Source organism: Pteronotus mesoamericanus, unplaced genomic scaffold (assembly GCF_021234165.1).
Source record: "Pteronotus mesoamericanus isolate MK-2021 breed Mesoamerican mustached bat unplaced genomic scaffold, CSHL_Meso_final scaffold_21, whole genome shotgun sequence".
NCBI lineage: Eukaryota > Metazoa > Chordata > Mammalia > Chiroptera > Mormoopidae > Pteronotus > Pteronotus mesoamericanus.
This window is the reverse complement of record NW_026555310.1, coordinates 8,213,572-8,239,133: the sequence shown is the minus strand read 5'-3', so window position 1 is coordinate 8,239,133 and position 25,562 is coordinate 8,213,572. Positions and strand designations below refer to the sequence as shown.

General features: G+C 40.0%; 1 protein-coding gene across 4 annotated transcripts in view; it reads left to right on the top strand.

The window, feature by feature from the left end:
* The window catches only part of ANO6 (anoctamin 6), a 190,336-nt gene that overhangs the window by 79,058 nt on the left and 85,716 nt on the right, over positions 1-25,562 (top strand). For all 4 annotated transcript variants that reach the window (XM_054591205.1, XM_054591208.1, XM_054591207.1 and 1 more), the window contains one exon: positions 340-419. In XM_054591205.1, the coding sequence (XP_054447180.1) occupies positions 340-419 (80 nt within the window). The remainder of the gene's footprint in view (positions 1-339; positions 420-25,562) is intronic.

Here is a 25,562-nt window from a genome sequence, read left to right as displayed (position 1 = left end):
AGTGAACATCAGTAGACTAAGATGCTTTTAGCTCCAGTTTTATAACATATAGTTGCTCTATCCTTCTCTGTAGAAGCCAAAAGACTTCCCTTGGTGGATCTAGCCTAGAGACTCTTGGGAACTAACGTTCTCCAAGCATGGCATTGTCTAATAGATGAAGCAGCTGCTGCAGACTGAGTGCCCCTCATAGCTGAAAGTCTTAAATAATGTAAACCTAGAAGTGTGCCACAAATGCTAAATATAGTTGGTAAGCCAGTGCTGCTGAGTTAAAAGCAAAAAGTACGTGAGCCGATGAAACCTCATGCCTTATTTATTTATATGTCTGTTGTTTATTTTTAGTGTTGGAAAACCTTAATCAGATGAATGTCTCCAGTTTTGGAAGCCTGGGAAGTCAGCATGATTTTCGATCCCCGGAGTTTGTGAGTATTACTACTCTGTCTTGTATTTGTAATGGTTAGCCATAGATTTCTCCCAAAGCAGAGAAAAAAGGTAGCTTTTCTTTTTAATGGATTCTTGCCTTCAGTGTCTCTACATCTGGCACAGGTCTTCCTGGCAGTGACCGTGTGTTCAAAGCTCTGGTTCTTTGGGGAACAGGTTACTGTAGCACTAGAGTGCCTTGGCATCATGCTCTGGAGGCTTGTTCTTCATGCTGTTTGTAATCATCAATGGGAGCTCATTCTGCGGTAAAATAGCATCAAGTTTCCGAAGCTCCCCCACTGGTACCTTTGCTTTCAGTTTCCACTGTTATTAACTCCGGAAACCACTCTTTGCTGAGCACGTACAGGTCCATTAACCAGTCTGATTCCCACTGCATTCTGGAGCCTTCAGTGCTGCAACCTATATAGATGCATCTTGTAGGGCTAGGAATACTCTATTGGTTATCCCTGCCAACAGGGGAACTAAATACTTTCACTAAATTGAACTCATTAAAGGTTAGCCATGATTCCTAAACTTAAGGAATTAAAAATCTTATTAGATGCTACTGTGATTTTATTAATGCCTTGTTTAAAGAAAATTAAGCACATAGGATGCCTTATACAGAATGTCCTCACTAAATAGATTTTATATTAGATTCACTTGAAGAGAGGGATGGAAAGAAGTGTTTCTGACTCCTGTGCCATATTATCTCACCAGATATGTAGAAAAGCCAGGATCCACCTGCATTTACTGGTTTTTGCCCAACCCCCACCTCGCACTGCAAATTGCTTGTCTACCACTTTAGCAATGCAAAAATCTTTTTCTGATTTATTTTCAAAGTGTAATATACAGTCGCCACTCCAGCAATTGGCAGAGCATCATTGTATTATTGATAAAGACGGGAAAAAAAAGGAACCCATTATGTGTTTTTCCTCTCCTCACTCACTCTTTATGGATTGCCCACTCAGTGCAGCCAACAGGAAGGAAACTAGGCAAGTGCTCTGGATTGAAAAGAGTTCGCACATAAAACTGTATCCACAATGCCATTTCATTTCCAAGTGTGGACTCCTGTGGTGTACTAGCAGATTGCCTACTGTGAAAATCACTTGGCTGTAATAGAAAGACATGGTGTTCGATGACTTCCCTATTATATTCAATGAGCTTTTCAGTGAGGGAAAGTTGTGAATGCTCACCAATATTCCTGCATCTTAAAGTAGCAGAGCAGTTTTGTGCTTTTCTAATTTCTGCAGTTAGAGCCCCCAAAGCAGAATTGACGTAGATATTTCGTTATTGAGTATGATATTGGTACAGACTTGTGGAATGGTGGCTCTTTTTGGCTTTGTTATTTTCTAACTGCTTTTTTTTTTTTTCTGATAACCTATAAGCAATATATCTAATCTAAAAAGAGCTCTGTGCAATAAGGTGTTGTGCTTGGTAAAAACATGTAATTCATACCAATTTCCTGTGTGAAAATAGAAGGATTTTTCTCAAGAACAGATCTGCGTGTATCATGACACGTGAGCTTGGCATGCCTCAGTGTTGTCTGTGCCACAGTCTACGCTGGTAATCACACTGGTGACCTTCTTCTGCCTTCAGTGTTAACTTTTCAACTACTACATGTCCCTTTTCACGATGTGGGGACTGGCCAGTCCAAGCTAGAATGACCAGGGGTAGAACGCGAGGATCACAGAATATACTTGTTGAGACTTGTCTTAAAAATGAGTCTGAGAACCTCCAGGCTGAAAAGAGATTGTTAGACTCAATCTCCATAGTTGTATTTTCCATTCAAGACTATCAAGTCATTTCTTTAGACCACATTTGTGGAGTTGAAGTTGTTAATCACAGTTTCCTTATATGTGTGGTTGATATCGATGTCTATAGCCTGGCTATTATCTTTCTCTAATTGTGTGTTCACACCATTTTCAAGGAAGAATCTGTGATTTTTCTTGTGCTTTATAGATTTTCACACATCCGATGCTCACTGCATGCCACATCTCTGTGTGGCATGTATGAAACTGCTTATATTTTCTCCTTAGCATCACTGTAGCCTGTATACTCCCAGCTCCAAAGTCAACATCTGTTTCCCAAACGACTGCCTCCATGGTAAACAAACAGGAGGTAAACAAGGTGCCTTGAGAATAAGATACTCGGGGGAATTGGGTGTGATATTTAAAGTAGCCTTTTTGTAGGCAGAATGTTATACAGCGTCAGTGAAAACAGAGGGCACAGGTGGTGTGGGCAGACGGATCAGGCAAATGCAAGGACAAAAGGAGGTAAGTTGATCCAGCCCCAAATTTAAAATCAGAAACAGGTGATAATATGAACCTGGGAGCAAAGAGAACCCAATAGCAAAGCAGAATTTGAAAACAAGAAGAAAGAGAAGAGTAAAAGGAGCTGTGAAATCAGTATTCTGTCTCCATCTGGCAGCTTGCTGAGCAGAACTGAAATAAAGCAAGGCATAGACCATGTTTATTCAGGCCTTATCCTCAAATAGTTCAAATTTTAGAAGGATCAAGAGCCTAGTGTTTTTGTACAACAGAACATATTTATATAGTTTGGCCAACAGGGAGGACAAAAGTGCTTATCGTTACTCATTTGTTTCCTTCGGAATTTCTGTTTTGTCCTTTCCTTTGACACAAGGCCTAAGGGGGTGGTGCTGGCTGAGTAGCCCTGTTTACCGGCATGATAAGCACCTTCAAGGGTTCCTTCCCAGCTCAGATGTCTATAATGTGACTAGTCAGGCACAGCCTGTATTGCCAGATAGCCTATGTGAATGACAGGTAAACAAATGTTGCTGTGAAACCCCACCCCCCACCCCCCACCTTGTGGTGGCCTGAAGCCGGTAGCCGGCAGCCCACCCGGGGCTCAGCAGAGGCCCTTGGGTCGCCTCATTCGCTGCAGAGAGTATCCACCGATGATCTGTCCCCTGCATATCTGTGCTGCTCCTCTCCACCCCACACGCCCCGTTGCAGACGGGGCATGTGTCCCCAGTCCATGCTGAACTGGAAAAGGGTGAACAGAGAGGTGGACACAAGGTATGTGTGTTTTTGCTACCCTGAAGCTTGTGAGGAACTGGAAACATGTTGAAACTAGACATAGACTTGCTCTGAGATGAGACAGATGTGTAAACGAGGTGAAAGGGACCCACTAAATGTTGGCCTTATGGAGAGGAACTTGGTGATCTTGCTGTGCTGGGAAAGTGTCTCAGTCCGGTTCAGTTTTTGTTTAAGCACAGTGCAAATCGATTTTATAACCTGCTCTATTAATGTACCATTTTATTCTGAATGTTTCCCGTGCTGTTTTTTCCGTTTTATTGAGATATAATTGACATGTAGCACTGTGTCCATTTAAGGTAAACAGTACCATGCTTTTTTTTTTTAACATTATTATATCTCTAACATCCCCTCAAATGCTGTTCCCTTTTGTCAATAAACTATAATCGCATTATAATTTTCAAAACAGTCAGCTCACGGGGGACCTAATCAAGGACATGGTGGTATGGCCAGATGCTCTGGAACCAGGTGATGGGTGCCCGTCTCTTTGGGACGTGGATCCCAAAAGCAGACTGGGTGCATGATGACAGGCCTCAGACTTGATTGGCCAGAACCGGGCTGGGGGTCGAATACCCCCGATAAACTTGTGGAGTTCAGACTTTGAAGCAGAGGTGGCAGAACTGGGCAGTCTGTTTGGAGCTGGGGATGGAAGCCATCCACGTGGCTATGGAGCAGGTGAAGGTCATTCTGCAGGGTGGTAACATGGAGATGCGGGGTGTCCAAGCTCCCCCTAGTGCTCTCACTTTCAGGATTGGTTAAGAGCAAAGGTGTTCTAAGGGCTCAGTCCAGGGCCTCATCCGTCATGGCTGACCCAGGAGACCTCAGGTTTATTCCAAGCCTCAAGGAGTGGGGGCTGTTAGTAGGGGAAAGGCTGGTGTAACGCAGGAGCTCCAAGCTGGGGAGTTTCACTTTTGTTCATGATATTCCGAAAAAAACCACCCAGAGGACCGGCAGATGTGGGCATGCCGTTTCTTACCCGCTGTGCAGGGGGTACACGGACAGGCAGTGGATTGGGTGAGAAGCCCCGCCCCGCCTGTGCCCTTGGCACTCCTTACTGGGTTAGGGAGGGGGCGGCAGTGGGGAGGGAGCCACAGTAGTGTGTGAAAACGCTACAGGGCTGTCATAAACACAGGGGCCGCGAGAAGGCTGGGACTCCAGATACACACTGTTTTCCTCACTCCTTATGGCTGCTGCCAGGCAGCCACCTGCTCTCGGAGGTCATGGCAGGGCCATGTCTTGAGCTACCCTGCAGTTGGGTAGTGGTCAAGTGTTTTTCAATATCTCTGTTGATAGTGGCCCAGGACCTCATATAGGCCTGGTTGCCTGTGTGCACACGGAGTGAGGGATGAGGTCGGGGGAAGAACTCTGATCTAGCAGTGGTGAATCTGCTTGCAGCAAGCTGGACAGGAACCAGGCTGGGGTCAACAGAAAACACATGGAGGGAAAGAGAAGACTAAGAAATTATGTTTTATGATTTGCATCTTGCTAGTAATATCTCCATTTCTGGCCTTTTCAGACTTCATATTTATATATAACTCTCCTGGCTTTTTGGAGGCAGGAAGATTATCACCTCTCGTCTCATGCTCTTAGTGATGTTTTCCTTTGTTTAGCTTCTACCAAATTTGGAGTAAATAATAGAGTATGGGCTGGGAAAAGATTATTAGGATTACAATAGGATAAACCAGGGAAGATGATGAAAAACCAGGATTTAGAGAGCTAAAACTAGAAAATAGACTCAGGAAGATGACGATTACAGTGGAGTAAATATATGTCCCCTTCCATCAGCAGTCATGGTTCTGATGAGAAGGAGGAGGCCTGAAGAGTATCCTGTTTGGGATTTCATGTAACTGGCTCTTTTTCTGAGGAGGGAGATACTACTTTCTGGATTCCCTGAAATTCAAATTTGATATTGTTTAACTAGATGAAAATATATGTGATCCCCAGTAAAAAGTTAAAATATTAATTCGTTTAACAAATATGTATTTGAAGTCTACAATTTGAGGGACTATAGTGAACAGAGAATATTCCTTCACTTGTAGAGCTTACATTTTGGTGGGAGAGACATAAAACACAATATAAATAATATACATCATGTGTCAAATGATGGTGAATCCTTAAGGAAAAAAATAAACTAAGGATTTTATGTGTATACTGAGGGGGAAGGGTTACAGTTTAAAATAGTGTTCGGGGCATATCTCACTGAGGAGGTAGCAAGCAGAAAAACCTGAAAGCAGGGAGGCAGACTATTTGGAAATCTAGAGGAAGCCTTCTCCAGGCAGATGGTGGAGCATGGACAAAAGTCTTGAGGTGGAGGTGGGAGTTCATGATGTATTTGAGGAAATGGCAGGAAGCCAGTCTGATTGGAGTAGGATGCAGGATGGTGAGAATAGTAGATGGTGGAGACGTCATAGGCCATGCTGAACACTTTGGTTTTGCCCCGAGTGGGTTGGGAAGTTATTGGAGCGTAAACTGGGGGATTCTGAGCAGAAGAGTGGCTTGACCTGACCTGTGTTTTAACGGGATCCCCTTGTCTGTGTTGAGTATAGACTGCGGAGGAACAAGAGCAGAAGCTGGGGATCTGCTGGGCTTTTCAGGACTCCTCGGGCGCGATGATGGCGGCTTGGTCCTGAGTGTTCATTATGGCAGTAGTGAGACATATGCCAGTTCATGGTGTGTTTTGAAAGTAGAACCAAGAGGATTTGTTGACACATCAGATGTGATGTGTGCAAGAAAGAGCGGTCAACGATAACTTTAAGGTGATCGACCTGGACGACTGCGGAAGGAGCAATTGGAGGGAAGAGTATGCAGAGGAAAGTCACATTTCAGTTGTGTACATGTAAAGTTTGAGGAGTCCAAGTATAGATGTTGATATACAATTGGATATACAAGTCAGGAGTTAGAGAGGGGTCAGGCTAGAGATCTATCAGTTGTAAGCACACAAATGGTGTTTAAATCTGTGGGACTGAATGAGAGCAGCAAGGGCAAGGGTGAGATAGAGTAAAAAAAAAAGATGCTGGAGTGAGCTCTGGCAGCTCCGGTGTCTGCCAGTCAGGGCAATGAGGACGAGTCAGCAGAGGAGACTGAGGCGGAAGAGCCAGCGAGGCAGGAGGAAAAGGGGGAGAGTCCTGGAAGCCACTGAAGACAGAGCAGAGCAGGAGGGAGTGACCAAATGCCTCTCAGGAGGATGGGAAGCTGGGTGTCTCCATATGGGGGAGACCTTGGCAAGAGAAGTCTTGGCTGAGTGGCGAGATCCACAACCTCCTTAGAGAGAATTCAAAATGGAATGGAGGAAGAGGAATTGGATACAGGGAGTTTAGATAACACTTTCCAAAAGATTTTGCTAAACAAGGTTGCAGAGAAAGGAGGTATTATCTGGAAAGGGATTAGGCTGAAAAGAGTTTTTCCCCTTCTTTAGTTAGTTTTAAGATGACAGTCATTACCTTTTGTATGATAATAGAAATAATTCAGTAAGGAGAGGAAATCTGATGCTGCAGGAGTGAAGGGAAGAATTCCTGGAATGCCCTCCGAGAGGGAGGAAGGAGATGGAATCCACTCCACGAGAGGAGGGGCTGGCCTCCCCCCATAGCTGTGGGGACGGTTCACTTTTAGAATAGGTGGGAAGCCGGTCTGGAGACTCAGGTGGAAGGATTTAGTTCATTAGACTTGCTCGTAGGAGCATACTGAAGTTTTCTATTGATTGATTTTTATTTACCAATAAAATGGGAAGCATTAGCTAAGACTGAGAAAGGAAAAGAGGTAAGAGATCTGCAGAGAGAGGAGGAGGCCTCAGAGAGGCATCTGAGAGTGAAGTGATATAGTTGCCCCGCAGCCCTAAGGGCCCGCTTGAAGTGGGCGTACAGTTTTATGCTTTTCCCGTTCAAGTCCCGCTTTGGGGAGCAGGTGCGGAATTGGCAAAAAGTTTGATTTAACGTATTTGGGGGTTTCACCAACTCAGTTCAGTGAAGCAAGACAAGGCTAAGAGAGTTACCAGGTATTTGCAAGGGTCTATAGGACCAGGGATAAGAGGAGAGTGAGGCAATAGGATCAGATTGAGAGTCTAGTGGGGTGTGATCATTTTTGGAGTTAGGGTATTGGAGAAAGTGAACTGGAATAATAATAAGCAGTAGTGGAAGAGTCAGATGGTTGTAGTTGAGGGAGAGGTTACAGTAACTAGTACAGACAAGGTCTGGTGTGGAATTTGAATATTGGAATGAATGTGTGAGGCAGGGCGGGGTTGCAAGGACAGGATGTTGGGACAGTCACATATATGGATATGAAAATCCCCAAGAATTATGTGAGGAGTAGTGCATTAAAAAAAGTAACAGTGAGCCAAAGCTTAAATCTCCAAGGAATGAGGGTTAGTGATTCAGGGATCAGTAGATGGCAGCAAAAGGAAATGACCAGAGAGGCAGGAAAAAAATCCGGAGACTGGCAGGACAGCAGCGCAGAAGCAGAGAAATGTTGGGTGGTTCCGGGTGCTGTGTAGGGAGGGGTTTAGTCATAGCAGGACTGCCCAGCCTCAGCACCCCTGACTTGTGGGCTGGATTACTCTTTGTTGCGGGGAGCTGCCCCTGTGCATTGTAGGATGTTAAGCTGTATTCCCGGCCTCTACCCACAAGATGCAAAGGACCCCCGCCCCAGTTGTGACAAGATGCAAAGGAACCTCTCCCCAAATATCTCCAGACATCGCCAAATGTCTCCTGGGGCACAAAACCATTCCTATTTGAGAACCACTGAGTTAGATGAATACGGAGAAGGTATTGAGGTCACCGATAGCCTTACATAGAGCTGTTTCTAGGGAGTGTTGGGGTCACGGGGCCTCTGAGGATTATAGAATGAGCAGGAGAAAAGACTAAGAAATATTGACCTGTCTTTCAAGGAGCTTGACTCTAAAGAGCTGGAGGATGAGAGAGGTATAGCTGGAGGAGAACATGAAAGCCGAGGATGATCTCCTTCTGTCTGATAGAGAGACTAGAACAAATTTAAAAGATCGATAAGAAGGATCTGTGTGAGGGAAACAACTGGATCTGGAGAAGAGTGGCTCTAAAGGCTGTGGCCGGCGTGCACAGCGCTTGCGGAGCAGTCGGCACTATGTCGGGGGGACAGTGTCTCCAAAGGCACAGCAACAAGAGGGTCCATGCTGTTCGTTTGCGGGTTTGACAGAAAGAAGTGGAGGGGGTTCCCATCTCACAGCTTCAGTTTTCAGCTCCCAAGAGGGAGGAGAACTCTGAGGGGGAGGAGTTAGCGCTTTGAAGTCGTAGCGGAGAGTGAGAGAACAAGCTGACCTGGACAAACCTAAGAAAAAGCCTAGGATGTCTGGACTGGGGTGAGGGCGTGTGGGGGCCAATGAGCCTGAATTTACAGTGACACCCAATTGCCCTGCTGCAGTTTCTCCAGGATCAGCCAGACAGCAAGGAAGCAGATAGCAGGCTTCAGCCAGTTAAATGAACACGATGGGAAGAGTGGTACTGAATGATGAGCTGGGAAATGTAACCTTAAACAAGGAAGGGTGGGAGAAAAAGAGGGTTTGCAGATTGATTAGAAAATATCATGGGCCCTGGCTGGGTAGCTCAGTTGGAGCATCTCCCCAATACACCAAGGTTGTGGGTTCAATATCCAGTCAGGGCACAATAAGAATCAACCAATGAATGCAAAAGTAAGTGGAACAACACATCAGTGTTTCTCTCTCCCCCTCTATCAATCAATCAGTCAATCAGTCAATAAAAATCATGGGTCCTCTGAAGTCACCATGGAATGAGAAGGGGAGATGCTAGTTGGGTCAGAAAGAGGGATTCTTGAATAAGTGATTTTGGAAACAGAATTTTTCAAGTGATTACAAGTTAGTGCATGAAAGGGAGAAGATAATTTGTGATAAGAAGTCAATCTACCGAGGCAGCATTGTACATCGGTCATGACTGTGGATGCGGATGTCCTTGTGATACAATGGACGACTCAGAATGGAGAGGGAAATGGGATCCAGGGGCCAGACTTCGGTGAACCAGGGGCAGCAGCTGCGAGGAGGAGATGACAGACTCTGGAAAACTTTCGGAGTATGTTCTACTGGCATGGACCTAAAAGTTTTTTCCCCCAAGAACGTTGGGAGTAATGGTCTGAAAGTGATACGTGGAACAAAGAGAATGTCAGTCCAGTCCCTTGCCCTGATGTATGAAAGGTATAAGAGAAAAATCAAAACCAGCTGCCCACAGATCTGCAGGTTTTTGTTTGCAGGTTTTGTTTCAAGATGGTCATTCAGGTTTGTTTCCAAGTGGATTCAATTTAATTGTTTTTTTCCCTTAGAAAGCTAGACCTCGTCTAAGTAGCCCTAAGGCAAGTAAATCAGTGCAGAGGCTATTGAGAGAGATTATGGTTTATTTTCTGGTCAGTTCAAGGTCTTTCTGGCCAATTCCAGAAACCCCACATATGTCCCAAGGTCTGCCTCAATCTCCCAGGCGCTTCAGGGTCTGGAAGACTGGGCATAAGGCAGGACCCTTCCATTCGAGCATTTCTTTACTTGCACTTGCACTCTTGGGCCTGCTCTGAACAGAGAAAAAGGGTGGTTTTCCTTATAGCATTTGACACTAATTTGACCAAACTAAAAGAGAAAAGAAACTCAACTGCAAAAGGAAGCCAAACAAAAGAACATTATTTTGGCAAAAATGACTCTCAAAAGGAGAAATGAGATCAAAGATAAACTAGCTAGTAAGAACAGCTAAATTGGCCCTTTCGCTGTGAGAGATACTCACCTGGCATTCCAACATTGAGAGCTTTTTGTGCATTCAAGAGCAAAGGTACCAGAATGTGTACTTTGCTTGAATGTGGAGGAAAGGGCATCTACTCATTTGCTTTCTGTGGCAGATTTAGGAGCTACGTTTGTTAGGACTGGGGAGGAGGAGCAAAAGTAAGCAGTCCAACAGGCACAGATCTGGGTCAGAAATTTCTCTGAGTCACTTCTTTGGAATGCAGAATGTACTTTCCCAGAGAAACAGTCATAAATGGTGATGAGGCTTTTGGGCCCAGCTAAGACAGACCTGCTACAGCCGATTTAACTCAGAGAGCTAACACGTTATCATTCTGTACTAATACTTTTCTGGAACACCCCAATCTTATTTTTTCTGTTTTAACTAAAAAGTGTGAGTAAACCTCAAGTCCAGAGTGATTTAATGAGTTGAGGCTTGTAAAAAAAAAAAAAAAAAAAGCTTAACATGCCCTGGCCAGGTAGCTCAGTTGGTTAGTGTCTTCCTCATATGCCAAGGTTGCAGGTTTGATCCCCAGTCAGGGCACATACAAGAATCAACCAATGAATACATAAATAAGTGGAACAACAAATCGATGTTTCTCTCCTCCTCCCTTCCTCTCTCTCTCTCTAAGGTCAATAAATAAAAATTTTAAAAAAAAGTTTTAAAGGGCTTAACATGGTCAGAGAGAGATTGATTTTGAATTATGTTAGACCCTGAAGAGGCAGTGATGGTTGAAAATTTAAGGAAGACAGTTTTGTGGTACAAGATGACAGAATAAAGAGCTCATCAGCTTCTATAGTACTTTTGTCTCTCCTGCTAATGAAGGTGAACTTTAGATTGAAGTGGTCCAATCCCTGGGGAGGGGCTATAGAAGCCCATGCTGCACAAGACTATTTTAGAAAGGAATATAATTATTCCAAATGAGTTTAAATATCCTGATGAGAAAAATTATGTATCAACTAGGGTGTTTAAAGGAGTGTGTAGATGTGCTCATGGAATCACAATTAGTAATCTTGAGGCGATACGGAGACTAGGATGAGTTCCACAATAGTAAAGGGACAAATGTGACAATTTTCCCTTTGGTGGGGTTAGCATCGAGGTTGGGCATAGATTGCATCCTCATCAGTGGAGACATTGAAGCTGCAGCAGTAATCTCTAGGAATATTAGAGAATAAGATTTTTAAACACATGGTTAGTGAAGGTTAGGAAAAGAAAGGGTCATCAGGAGCCAACATGAGTTCAATAAAAATAAGTCATGTCAAAGTGAGCACATTGCCCCTGCCTTTTTAAATGGGGAGACTATTAGACCAGTAAAGCAGGAGAAAGCCACAGGCATTTTTGTGTGTTTTGACTTTAGCAGGTGTGTGGGAAAAAAAATTGCATTTAAATACAGAATAAAGAAATACAGGCCTAGTGAGTGTGTGCTTATCTAGACAACTGATCTTACCAAGATTGGAGTAATGGATGGAAATCAATTTCTAGGGGAGACGAAAATCAATATGAATTAAACTAAGCTCCTGCTCCTAATTCATAAATATCAGCTGCTTAAGTAAATATCGTAAGGGCCGAGACTAATGACTGATCACATGAAAAGGTTCAGTATTTGGCTAATTAAACAAAGTATGAATTGAGCATGTAATAATACCTCTAGGTTTTATTCATACCTATGTATCCAGAACAAAGAAAGTCCTAGGCTTCTCCCATTCAGTATTGGTAAATCCACCTCTGTTTGGGGTGCTCCATTTTAAAAGGAAGCTTATTGAAAGGAGAAGGGTCAACATGGTGGTGAAAAAACATGATGACAAGTTTAAGTATTTGACAATAGTAATTGGTGGTAACACATAATATAGTATTAAGGCCCATGAATAGGAAGTATATATAGGCAGACAGATTTTATTTCAGCAAAGTGTTCTCATGTAGCTCCTTGGAGTCGTTCAAGTACAGACAGACTGGATAACGTTGTCGCATGAGATGATGAATGCTTGGACCAGCACGTGCCAGTGGTGATGGAACAGAAGGGCGTACGTGTTTTATCCGTAGCTGGACTTGGAAAGTGGGGAATGAGAGAAAGGGAGGTTGTTTCTGGGACTGTACTACTGCAGTAAGACATGTGTGGCTCACTGATGTTTGAGTTGCTTTCTTTTTTATTTTTTCCCTTCATTTAGCGTATTATCATCATCAGCCAAATTATGTAATTGATTAAACCCTTTCCGCCATATAGCAGTATTCATTCTACCTGGTTTTATTCTGCAATTTTAAGAAACCCTTGACTGTAAAATGCTTTGTGAATTCCTGCCCCACAAAGTAGCCCATCTGAAATTCAGCAAGCTATCTCTTTTCTGAAGAATGTCAAAATTAATTTGACAGAAACATGCATGAGGAAAGCAGGGAGCCCTGGGCATTCTGAACAAAGATGTGATATCATATTTACCATAGAACTCATTTGATTATAAGTCATCTAGAAGCATATTACAATAATGGCCAAAAAAGCCCACAGAGGCAAAAGAATTGAGTTAAATTTGAGAGTCTGCTGGTAAATAACCTGACTGTGCCATGACCTTAAACACACACACACACACAAACACACACACACACACATTAAATTAAAATTTAAAGAGAAATACAGAACTTGGTGGAAATGTATATACAATATGAATTCACAGGATTCCTGGAAAATTGAAAAGGGAAACCAGTGGGATTTCAATTGCAGCTATCCATCCCATATTTTGAACTCATAATTTGGAAGAATGAAGGGTTTTGGAAAGATAATTTAAAATCTTTTTATTTCTGAAACTCAACTAGTTAACTGTAGTTTTTCTTATTTCAACAAATAATAATAAGAAGTACATTCTTACTGTAAATCTCAAATGTATTCCTTAAGTCTCTGGCCAAAAAAAAAAAAAAAAAAAAAAAAAGGTATAAATAGGCTTTTATCCAGAAAACCCTAATAGCTCCCTCAAAAGGAAAAAATGCATTTAAAGTTCCTTCTCCCAAGTCACTTTTGAAATGTAGATTAATGTGACCTGACAGATTGTAGTAACTACCAAAGAGCATTTTCATTAATTATAATGGGCTGGCCAATAATATGAATCTTTAGACGATGTTAGTAGGAATTAGAATATATCAAGTCAGGACCATACTTGGAGCTGGAGTAAAATTTGACTGCTAAGTCCAAATCCCTTTAAATAAAAACACATCATGAAAATTTTGACAGGTCATTCAGTGAAACTAATGGTATCACCACGATTTCATGTACTTTTGTTGGTCTGAAGCGTTTTTGAAAAGTAAATGCACTGAAGTGGAGCACCGGGATTAAGCATGGAAAAACCCATGTGCCCTTACTTCATACCTTGACCTGTGCATCTCTTCCATTTGGCTTTTCCTGAGTTACAAACTCAGTTACAAACTCAGGATACCTAGAGGTATCCTTGTATAACAAACTCATGATCCACAATGCAAATGACCTTCAGTCTATTTCTTTTACCACTCTTTTGAGCGGGCTAAGACCTATCAACAGTAAAGGCCCAGAGAAGTTAAGTAACTTGCCTGAAGTCCACACAGGTCACAAACATTGGGTGACAGTTGTTCTACCTCTGCAGTATTTTCAAACAAGCACTTAGGCACACCAGAGGCTGGGTAGAATCTGGCAGGAGGTTGATCAATATAGCAAACAAACCATCTAGAGAACGTGTATTTATTTTTGGTAGTCAAAATCACATTTTAAAGTTTTTTATATTTTATTATGAAGATAATTCATATGTGTTTCAGAAATGTTAGAAAATTTTAAACCATAAATAAATCACTTTTATTTCTGCTAAAAACAAAAACAAAAACGTAGATATACTGTCTTGTGAAATAGGAAGTACTCAAGTAGGGAGTACTGAGACTTTGAGAAGTGTTTTCACTTTTAAAAAAAGAAGGTTTCTTTTTAGTAATGGAAAGGCGTTCTAAAAATAGTTACTCCCCAACTCATCTGCCCCAGGCTGTGGGAGATGGAATTTCAGGGAATTAGAAGCCCTCTGTCCCTATGCAGCTCTACTCTCTGTTCCCTTTGGGAAAGTTGCTTTTCCTTTTTGGACCTCAGTCTCTTCGTGTATAAAAAGCAGAAAAATCAGCCGTAGGTTTCCTTACCGGAGTGTCGTTTAGTGACTGCACAGTGGCTGAAAAGCATTTTAGCTATCTTAAAAGCATATTCATGAAATAATAATACAGTGAGAAGTCTCATCTAACATTTATGGATGCTTATAGTTGGCAATGCACCATGCAGGACAGGGCTAGCCAGTCTTGAAATGGCCACAGCCCTACCTGGCTCAGCCCAGCCCATACCCCTGCTCCTTTGCTTTCAAATGAAATCAAATTGTGTTGGCATCAGGAATTGGTTCTTATGAGCACACAGGAGCTTTTGGGACTTATGCTCTTGAAAAAGTAGTTACAGGCCCTGAGGTGTAAAATAATTTTCCTACAAAATTATCAGTGGGTTGAGAATCATACCCAGCAATATTATAAAATACCACCAGTACAGTCTATCAATAAATAAATGTCAAGTACTTACAAACTCTTACTAATAATTTTCAATTGAACTAGAAATGAGAGCTGTTTAAGTTATGCACTATTTTGAATAAACCACTATCAGCTTCATGAAAATTTGCAGTAAATTTTTCACTTATTCAATCACATTGTCTTATTAGCTGACCAATGTCCGTCACGCACCTGATGTTGGTGGGTGGTCGGTTAAATGAAAACTGTCAGGCAGTGTGCAGTGCTTGCTGGTTCCAGCAGCACTTAACCAAGGCCCGAGGGGAGCTCAGTTAGAACTGTAGTTCTCAACCCTGGCTGTGCATCAGAATTGCCTGGCGAGCTCTTTTAAAAAGCGAAGGCCCACCTCCCACCTTCCTGAGCCAGTCTTGCTCTTTGTTAGAACCTATATATGCTGATAAAAAGTTTACAGAGGTGACTTTATTGTGCAGCCAGGATTAAGAATCATTGTCTTCAAAAAAAACAGGTATGTATTTTTGAAAGACGGGTATACATCTCAACTTTGAAGGAAACTTCTCAGTAAGGACTGAAATGTGTACCACAATCTACATCAATCAAGATTTTATCAGAAAACAGAACCAGGATAATATATACTCACATATACACTTGTTTGTACATATATGCATATATGTATGTGTATACTTAAATGTGTGTATATGTCTATTATCACACCTGATACAGAGAGAAAGAGATGTATTAAAGAATTTATCTCAAAGAACTGGCTTCTGCAGCTGTGGGGTCGAATCCATAGGGCGCTCCAATAGGAAGGGAAGGCTAGAAGCTCCCGGGCAGGGGCTGGCACTGCAGCCTATAGATGGAATTTTTTTCAGAGAGGCTTCAGTTTTTCTCTTAAGGTCATTCAGCTGACTGGCAGATTCCCACCCATACCACTGAGAATAATCTCCTAATTTTAGATATTAACCACATCTACAAAATACCTTCCTAGCAACACCTAAATTAGTGTTTTGTTGCATGACTGGGTAAGCCTAGCCAAGGTGACCCTTACCTGACCATCACAGTGGATACACTGCAGGGGGGTATCCCGATAGCATTACATGAACAAATAAATGAGAATGGAAAGGAGTGAGTGTGCCCCGTTTGTGGACTTGATCTAGGGGAGTCGCGGGAGATAAAGTTAGAAAGACAGCCTAGCGCCAAATGTAGAAGCTTTGAACTTGGGGTTTGGACCTTTGAGCTGAGACGATAAAGCAATGCTATAGGAACACTGTTCAACAGAACTTTCTCGGATGCCAGAAATGTTCTGACTCTGGGCTGTCCACCACGATTGTCACTTAGCCACATGTGGCTGCGGAGACCCTTGAAATGTAGCTAGGGAGATAAAGGAACTGAATTTTTAATTTCGTTTAATGCATGTACATTAAGCAGACGCACTTGGAGAGGGCAACTATGGAGAGATCCGTGTGGCAGGAGTATACAGCATTCATTGGAAGGAAAAACAAAGCAAGCCATCCAGTTAGACTGCTCTTACAATCCCGGTATAGGGTGGGGCGGAAGTAGGGGTGTAGAAAGGATGAGAGAGATGAGAAGTGATGGAGAAGGGAATCAAAAATAATCTTACGGTTGGCCCCTTCTCTGTCCCTCCAACCACTTCTGTACCTTTTCGCTTGCCTTTCCCCTTCCATCCAAGCCCTTCCTGTCTGTCAGGTTTCCTCAGAGCTCACCCCAGCTGTCTTTTCTCACTTGCTCTTCTCACACTCACTTCTTTAGTTCCAGATACAGGTTCCATGTTCACAACTCCCACGTTCATTCTTGCAGTCTTAGATCTTTCCTTCTACCCCACAGACCTGATAGCTCCACTTGGAAATTTCTCGTACCCTTAGCCTTCCCCTCCTACTTGTATTTCTCTTTCAGTTTTCTGGATTCAGGTAAATATCATCTTCATCCTCCCAGCTGCCCAAGCCAGTCCCCTGAGAATTTTCCAGACACTTAGTTTCTGACCTGCTGACGTTAAGTGTAAGTTATAGCTTCAATCTGTCCCTTTCTCCTCATCCCCCCTCAGAGTAGGTTGCCACCTTTCTTCTCTGGGGTCTCACAGTCTTCCCGTGATCACTTTTGTTAACCCACTACCCTCTAATTTCTTTTAAAAAGAGAAACCTGAGTATTGTATTGTATTGTATTTTTTGTGATATGCAATGGAATTTTCCCTCCATGGCTTTATCTGTTCTGGCTTTTGTTGTACCACAAAGTGTCACAGGACAAAGAGTTAATTTCTGTTGATTTATTTAATAATATTTATCCATTTAATATTTATATGACCCTGTTGAGCAGGGACAGTTGGGAAATACAACTGGAATATCCTTTGGGGCATATGTTCTAGTGAGAAAGACAGATGTTAATCAAATAATTATGCAAATGGCTAGACAATTAAAATTGTGAGGCATGACAGTTAAGAAGTACATGTTGATGTGAGAGTCTATAAGGAGGGAGACCTAAGCTAGCCAGGAAGGCTAGGAAAGGGCTCAGTGAAGAGGAGTTAGCCAGGGAAAGGGAGAGAAGATTCTAGGAAGTGGGAACTGCATGTACAAAGACAGGTGGGAAATACTTTACTTTGATGGAATACAGTGTAATCATTAGAAACGTTAAATGGAATATAGAAGCTGACAGCTGCATTAGGATGAAATGTGGTCTTAAATTTTCCAAGCCATCTGGAGCAGCCTTTGGAAACCAGTGATACTGAACCTTTACAAAACGTGAAGATGTTTCCAGTAAACACCTGGACTTGAATATATTATCTCAAGTCAGTTCAGTAAGTTTCTCTTTGGCTTACTTTCCTAAAAAACAAAAAGTAGCGTTGTTTTCCTTTACTGTTATAATCCAATTAAAATGATAATATGTGTGCATAAAAATAGATAACATTATACTATATACAGAGTCTAGCACAAATAATGCCCCTTTTTTATTACAAAATCTTTTATTACCAAATTATAGCCATGTGATTCTGTAACATAACAATATCACATTCAAGCATGCCATATGACATTTTAGGTGAAATGTTCAAATTACTGTCCATCTGGTACGAAACATTCACATACCCTACCAACCACACGCAAGTAGGCGTTACTTCTGCTGGATCCTATATGTATTGTATCTTGCTATTATAATTTGTATAATGCAAAACTGAGAGCCAGAATGAATGGTATATAACAACAGTTCCGAGCTTTGAGAGCATAACCTCTAAGAATATATGAAGCATTGACACCAAAGAACTTACATGAGTATAGCTATCAAGATTTACTGTATTAGAATTTAAAACTGAATTTTAAATATTTATTAATTCATTTAAACATAACCAATAATAAACTCAATACACATGAACATAATTAAGGTATTTTATGAAAAATAACTTTTCTAAAACAAAATTTAGTAAGAAAGGAGGCATTACTTTGTATATTTTACAGATCTCTTTAAGAGAAGATGGCTGGATTTTTTTTGTTGTTGTTTTTTATTGAGGTAACATTGATTAATAACACTATGTATGTTTCAGGTGCATGACTTTTTAATTCACTATCTGTATATACTATGGTGTTGCGATCACATCCACAAGTCCAGAGTCCATCTATCACCATACATTCGACCCCCTTTATCCATGTTACCCTCCCCTCTCACTCCCTTTCTCTGATAACTACCAGTCTCTTGTCTGTATCCATGAGTTCGTCTGTTTTTGTTTTTTTGTACTAAATTTATTTGGGTAACATTGGTTAATAAAGTTAGAGAGATTGCAGGCGTACCTTTCTAGGACCTATCAGCTGTACATTGCGCTGTGCGCCCACCGCCCAGAGTCAGACCTTCTTCCGTCACCATGTATTTGGCCCCCTTTACCCTTTCCTGCCCCACCCCCAACCCCTTCCCTCTGGTAACCACCGTACTGTCTTCGTGTTTATGCGTTTGTTTTATATCCCGCATATAAGTATTTGTTTCTTCTTTATTTTGTATTCCATACATGAGTGAAATCATACAGTTTTTGTGTTTCCATCTGACTGACTTCATTTCACATAACACCCTCAAAGTCTGTCCATGTTGTCACAAATGGGAGGATTTCATCTCTTTATGGCTGAATGTTACTCCATTATATCTTCTTTATTTGTGTATCAGTCAGTAGACACCGTAGGTTGTTTCTCTATCCTGACTATTAAAAATAATGCCACAAGGAACATCAGGGTGCATATATCTTTTTATATTAGTGTTTTTATGTTCTTTGGATAAATAACCGGGCGTAGAATTGCTGATTCACATGGTAATTCTGTTTTTAATTTTTTTAGGAACCTCCATACTATTTTCCATAGTGGTTTCACCAATTTACAACCTCACCAACAATGCACAGGTGCTCTCTTTTCTCTATATACCCACAAGCACTTGCTATTTGTTGACTTTTTGATAATAGCCACCCTGTTAGCCATGAAGTGACGGGCACAATATCTCATTGTGGTTTTGATTTGCATTTTCTGGTGGTTAGTTGATGTTGAACATCTTTTCATGTATCTGTTGGCCATCAGCATGTCTTCTTGGGAGACATGTCTATTGATGTCCTCTACCCATTTTTTAGTCTGAATTGTTTTTTTGTTATTGAGTTGTATGAGTTTTTTAGTATTTTGAATATTAAGCCCTTATCAGAGACATCATTTGCAAATATTTTCTTCCATTCAGTAGATTGTATTTTCATTTTATTGTTGGTTTCCTCTGAACAGTTGGATTCTTAAATCTGCTTCTGCAGTTAAAAGTTGGAATATGTTGTTTTGGTTGAAGTATGTGATGTGAAACATTGGATTGGCCAAAAAGTCTGTTTAGTTTTTTTCTGTAAAATAAAAGACACTTTTTCATTTTCACCAATAACTTTATTGATTTGGATATTTTGAGTATGTCAGGTACCTGCCACTATTGGCTTCCAGTAGGTAGAGGCCAGGGGTGCTGCTAAACATCATTCAATGTATAAGATAGCCCCACAGCAAAGAATTATTTGGCCAAGATGTCAATAGTGCTAAGAATCTTTGCAAACCGCTTTTGATACATTCAGTCAGTTACAGCACCTTCTCCATGCACTGCACAAATCTTTTTGTGTGTGTGTTTCAGTTGAGTTTTTACCTTTCTTGAAATAATAAAGTATAATACACTGAAAATGTTGCATATCTTCTTCCATCTTCAATATTAAAATTGTGCTGAAAAATTAACCAATTTTGGTAAGTTTTTTAAAAAGTGCATGTTGATATAACAGCTGTCACAATACAATCTAGCAAAATTGTTTCAAATGACATTAAAGACAACTAAGCACTGCTAGAACTGTACAACTAAGCACTACTAGAGCTGTTTTATGGAAAAAACTAATCAAATATTTTGACCAACTCAGTACATCCAGGCTTACACAGGTAGACAGAAAAGAGAGGAGTATTTTAAAGCTTTTTTAGGTAATTGTGGATATTCTTTTTTGATACCACATTAAAATTCAGTAAGTGGTAGTTTCTTAAAGGTTGGTTGCAATGTGGATTGTAAAACCATATAAATGATCTTCTTGTTTATTAAAAATCTGTTACATTTTGAAACCCAAGCATGGCTTTTATCACCATGCATACAGCAGTTGGAAAATATAGGTTCACTGAGTTAAGTAGCTCTTATAAATGTTGACCTACTTTATTATACAGTGCGAAAAAAACCCACCCACTACATTTGTTAACACAGATCCAATCTCATCAGAAAGCCATTGAATATTAAGAAACTGTCAAGTCCACAGTCGTTGACTACAAATTGTCCTAAATTCTAATACTTGCTTGAAAGTTCAAATTTTATCATTAGCAATAAATATTGTCAATTGTTTTCCTTGAAATGATAGTTTTACTGTTCATTTCCAGGAAAGTATCTGCCAAATACCCAAGTCTGTACAACTGAATTTTGTTTCAGTCATCTGTCAAGTAAAACTAGTGTCTGTGAAAAAAAAATTGGCAACTCAAAAACTGTACATTTTTCCTCAAGACAACCATCATACTTGCTGTGCAACAGAAGTGCTTTATGGGTACTTCCATTTCTGTACACAACCCTGTACTCAGGATCAAGATTTAATAAAGCTAGCAACTGTTACAGCTTCATCAAGCGCATCCTTACATGAAGAGATTTTTTTTTCTTTACTGTATGTGATGGTAAAGAATACGACAATGACTCATACAGTTTGGTACCACTGCTGAATTGTGCTAAGGTGCTGGCACAGTTGCTTTTGCACTGTCATTGCAGATGTTAACACAATGAGAAAGACAAGAAAGATAACGTCTTAGTATTACTATAAAAATGGTTGTGACCTCATGTGCCCCCAGAAAGGGTCTCAGGAATCTCCAAAAGTCCACGAACACATCGATTGACATAAGCAGTGGTATAGTGAGGGAGAAAGAAACATGGAGCCAGTTGTTAAGTAGGCTTCATGGAAGAAGAACTGAGCCAGACCTTGAGCAAGTACCATTAGGATAGGTGGGAGGGAGAAGGAAAAGGGATTTCAGGAGGGCAAATCTTGTAAACAAAGAACCTGAGGCACGAAGCAGCATAACATAGCCAAACACTTTTGGAAAGGATGGTTGGATATGGGCTATGATCAGATTAGGAGGGATATTGAATACCCATTTGAAAAGTTGGCATTTCTTCCATAGGTCACTGGGAGTAGCTGAAGGGGTTAGAATCCTGTGACTTGGCCATGGTGGTGGTGTGGGAACACCCATATGGTGACAGTGCAGAAGGTGAATTCGCAAACAGGACAGCTGCATCCGAGGAGACTGATGAGGATGTTAATTGTAATCTGGTTAGTAAGAGTTATGTGCGCAGACTGGAGCAATGGAAGTAGATGGAACAGAGTGAAATGTAGACTGATTGCTTCAAGGGTAGAAGTGATATGAGAACTAAAGACAAAAAATTCAGAGGTTAACAGTTTATTACATTTTATAACTCTAAGTCCAGGCCAAAGACATTGTTAGGGAAATAGATGAAAACTGGGTGTTTCTAGCATGAGACTTTTTCCTTCCCCCTTCAAATCAGAATGCTTTCTCTTTTTTTCTGATAACAAGGACTGTATCATGGAACACATTTCCTTTCTTCCCTGCCTCCAGAAGACTTTGTGCCAAATGGCATGTTAAATCACAATATTGCAATTATCCTGATGGTTAGTACATTTTCCTCTTCCTACTTTCTCTGGCTCTGATTCTCTTTCTCTATTTATAATTCATTAATCTTTCTTGTTTTCATTCTGTTTAATGCCAGATGCCACAAGACCCTTTTTGAAACAGATCGAAGGGATAAGAAAATATAATGATAATAATGTTTAACATATTCTATTAATTTGTGGGGTGGGGCCTTCCACTTCAATCACATTTACTTAGAATGTGAAAAAAAGCTAAAAATCCTCTGGTGTCCAAAACCAGAACACTAAGGCTTAATTTTCAAAGAATTCAACAAATTTAGTAATTTGACAGTTTAATGCAAGGCAGCAAATGAAAAGTTAGTGGAATACCTATTAAAAGCAGGTAAAATGGCAGCAAAAGAAATGACCCTCATACTTTGAATATGACAGGAAAAAATAAGATGCAGGTGGAAATTCCTAGTGGTTATAAAGTATGTGAACACAGCCAAGAAAGCTTGAGATCAATAAAGAACTGTTACATGTTGAAATAGAGAACACCAGCAGCTCATATTTGGGCTTTTACTGTATTTCAGGATCCGTATTACTGCTTTGCATGCATCGTCTCACCCTGCATTTCTTTCTATGACTTTCTCCTTTTTGTATGTGGCAGAGTTGTGATTTGAACCCAGCTCTGCCAGATGCCAAAACCTATGTTTTGTTTGTTTTTTTAAATGTTTTTCTATTACATTTGACATACAATATTATTTCAGTTCCAGGTATTCAACATAGTGATTAGACATTTATATAACTTACAAAGCGATCACCCCAGTAAAACCAGTGCCCATCGGACACCATGTGTTGTTATTACAGTATTATTGGTATATTCCCTATGCTGTACTTTATATCCTTGTGACTGTTTTGTTAACTTGCAGTTTATACTTCTTAATGCCTTCACCTTTTCACCCATTTCCCCAGTCCCCCAACCTCCTGCCCATTTGGCAACAAACGGTTTGTTCTCTGATTCTGTTTTGTTCAATTTATTTTGTTTTTTAGAGTCCAAATACAAGTGAAATCATATGGTATTTGTCTTTCTCTGCTTGACTTATATCACTTAGCATAATACCTTCTAGGTCCACCCATGTTGTCACAAATAGCAAGATTTTATTCTTTTTTATGGTTTAATAATATGCAATTTTAAGTATGTAGCACATCTTCTTTATCTAGTTGTCTATCCATGGACTCTTGGTTGCTTTCACATCTCAGCTCTTGTAGTGAACATAAGGGTACCTAACTCTTTTTTGAATTAGTGTTTTGGATTTCTAAAAATATATACCTGGAAGTGGAATAGCTGGGTTGTAAGGTAGTTCTGTTTTTAATTTTTGAGGACTGTTCATACTATTTATGATAGTGGCTGCACTAGTTTGCGATCCTACCAGCAGTACGTGAGGGTTCCCTTTCACCACATCCTCGTCGACAGGTTTGTTGATTTCTTGATCATAGCCCTTCTGAAAGGTGTGAGATGATATTTCATGGTTTTAATTTCCATTTCCCTGATGATTAGTGACATTGAGAATCTTTTCATATGTCTATTGCCCATATGCCCTCTTTGAAGAACTGTCCATCCAGTTCCTCTGCCCATTTTTTAATAGGTGGTGTTTGTCTTTTTGGTTTTGTGTAAGTTCTTTATGTAGTTTGGATAATAAGACTTTATGGAGTGTATTATTGGCAAATATACTTTTCATATTCAGTAGGTTGTCTTTTCGTTTTGTTGGTGGTTTCCTTTGCTGTGCAAACACTTTTTAGTTTGATATAGTTACATTTGTTTATTTATTTATTTTTGTTTTCCTTGTCCAAGGAGACACAGACAAAAAATATATATTACTAAGGGCAGTGTCAAAGAGCTTACTGCCTATGCTTTCTTCTAGGAGTTTGATGGTTTTTGATCTTTAATACATTTATTCTTGTATATGGTGAAAGAAAGTGGTCTAATTTCATTTTTTTGCATGTATCTGTTTAGATTTCCAACACCATTTATTGAAGAGGCTGTCTTTATGCTATTGTATATTCTTTCCTCCTTTGTCAGAGATTAATTGACCCTATAGATGTAAGTTTATTTCTGGGCTCTCTAGTCTGTCATTGATCTGTGTGTATGCATACCATAGTTTGATGGCAGGTGGCATGATACCTCCAACTGTGTTGTTCTTTCTCAAGATAGCTTTGGCTATTTGAAGACTTGTATGATTTCATATAAATTTTAGGATTATTCTAGTTCTGTGAAAAATGCCATTAGTATTTTGATAGGGATTTCATAGAACTGATAGATTGCTTTCGGTAGTACGGACATTCTAACAACGTTAAGTTCTTCCTTGTGACTGTTTTGTTAACTTATATTCTTTCATTTATTTGTATCTTCCTCAGTTTTTTTCTTCACTGTCTTATAATTTTCTGAGTATAGGTCTCTTACCTTCTGGGATAAATTTATTCCTGGGAATTTCATTTTATGTTTTTTGATGCAGTTGTAAATGGGATTGTTTTCTTAATTTCTTTTTCTAGTATTTCATAATTGGTTATAAAAATGCAACTGATTTCTGATTATCAACTTTGTATCTTTCTATTTTACTGAATTAATTTATTAGATCTAATCAGTTTATGGGGAATCTTTAGTTTTCTCCATATAGTATCATGTCATCTGCAAATAATGATAATTTTACTTCTTTTTTTCAAATTTAGATGTCTTTTATTTCTTTTTCTTATCTAATTGCTGTACCAGTGCTTTCAATACTGTGTTGAATAAAAGCGGTGAATGTGGACATCCTCCTTTTGTTTCTGATCTTAAGGAAAACACTTTTAACTTTTCCCCACTGAGTATGATGTTAGCTGTGGGTTTGTCATAAATGGTCTTTATTATGTTGGTGTATGTTCCCTCTATTCCCACTTTGTTGAAAGTTTTTATTTTAAATGGGTGCTGGAATTTGTCGGGCTTTTTTTCTGCATCTATTTATATGATCATATGCTTCATTTTGTTTGTATGGAATATCATGTTTATTGATTTTCAGATATTGAACAAGCTTTGCATCCCAGAAGTAAATCTCACTTGATCATGATGTATGATCTTTATTTTATGTATTGCTGAGTTCAGTTTGCTAACATTTTGTTAAGGATTTTTACACCTAAGTTCATCAGGGATACTGACCTGCAATTTTCTTTTTTGGTTCTGTCTTTAGTTTTAGAATCAGGGTAATGGTGACCTCATAAAATGAGCTTGGGAGCCTTCACTTCTCTTGAATATTTTGGAATAGTTTGAAAAGGATAGGTGTTCTTCTTTAAATCTTTGGTAAAATTTACCTGTGAAGCCACCTGGTCCCATGCTTTAGTTTGTTAAGAGATTTTTTCTTTTTTATAATTTTTACTAATTCAATTTTGTAGTAGTTGTCCATTCAGATTTCAATTCAGTTGTCCATTACAATTGTGGAAGATCGTATGTTTCTAGGAACTTATTCATTTCTTCCAAGTTGTCCAATTTGTTAGCATATAATTGTTCATTGTATCTTCTTATGGCCCTTTGTATTTCTGTGGGATTGGTTGTTACTTCTCTTTTATATATGATTTTATATATTTGGGTGTTCTCTATTTTCTTGAGCCTTGCTAAAGGTTTATCAATGTTATCTTTTTAAAGATCCAGCTTTTGGTTTCATTGATATTTTATATTGG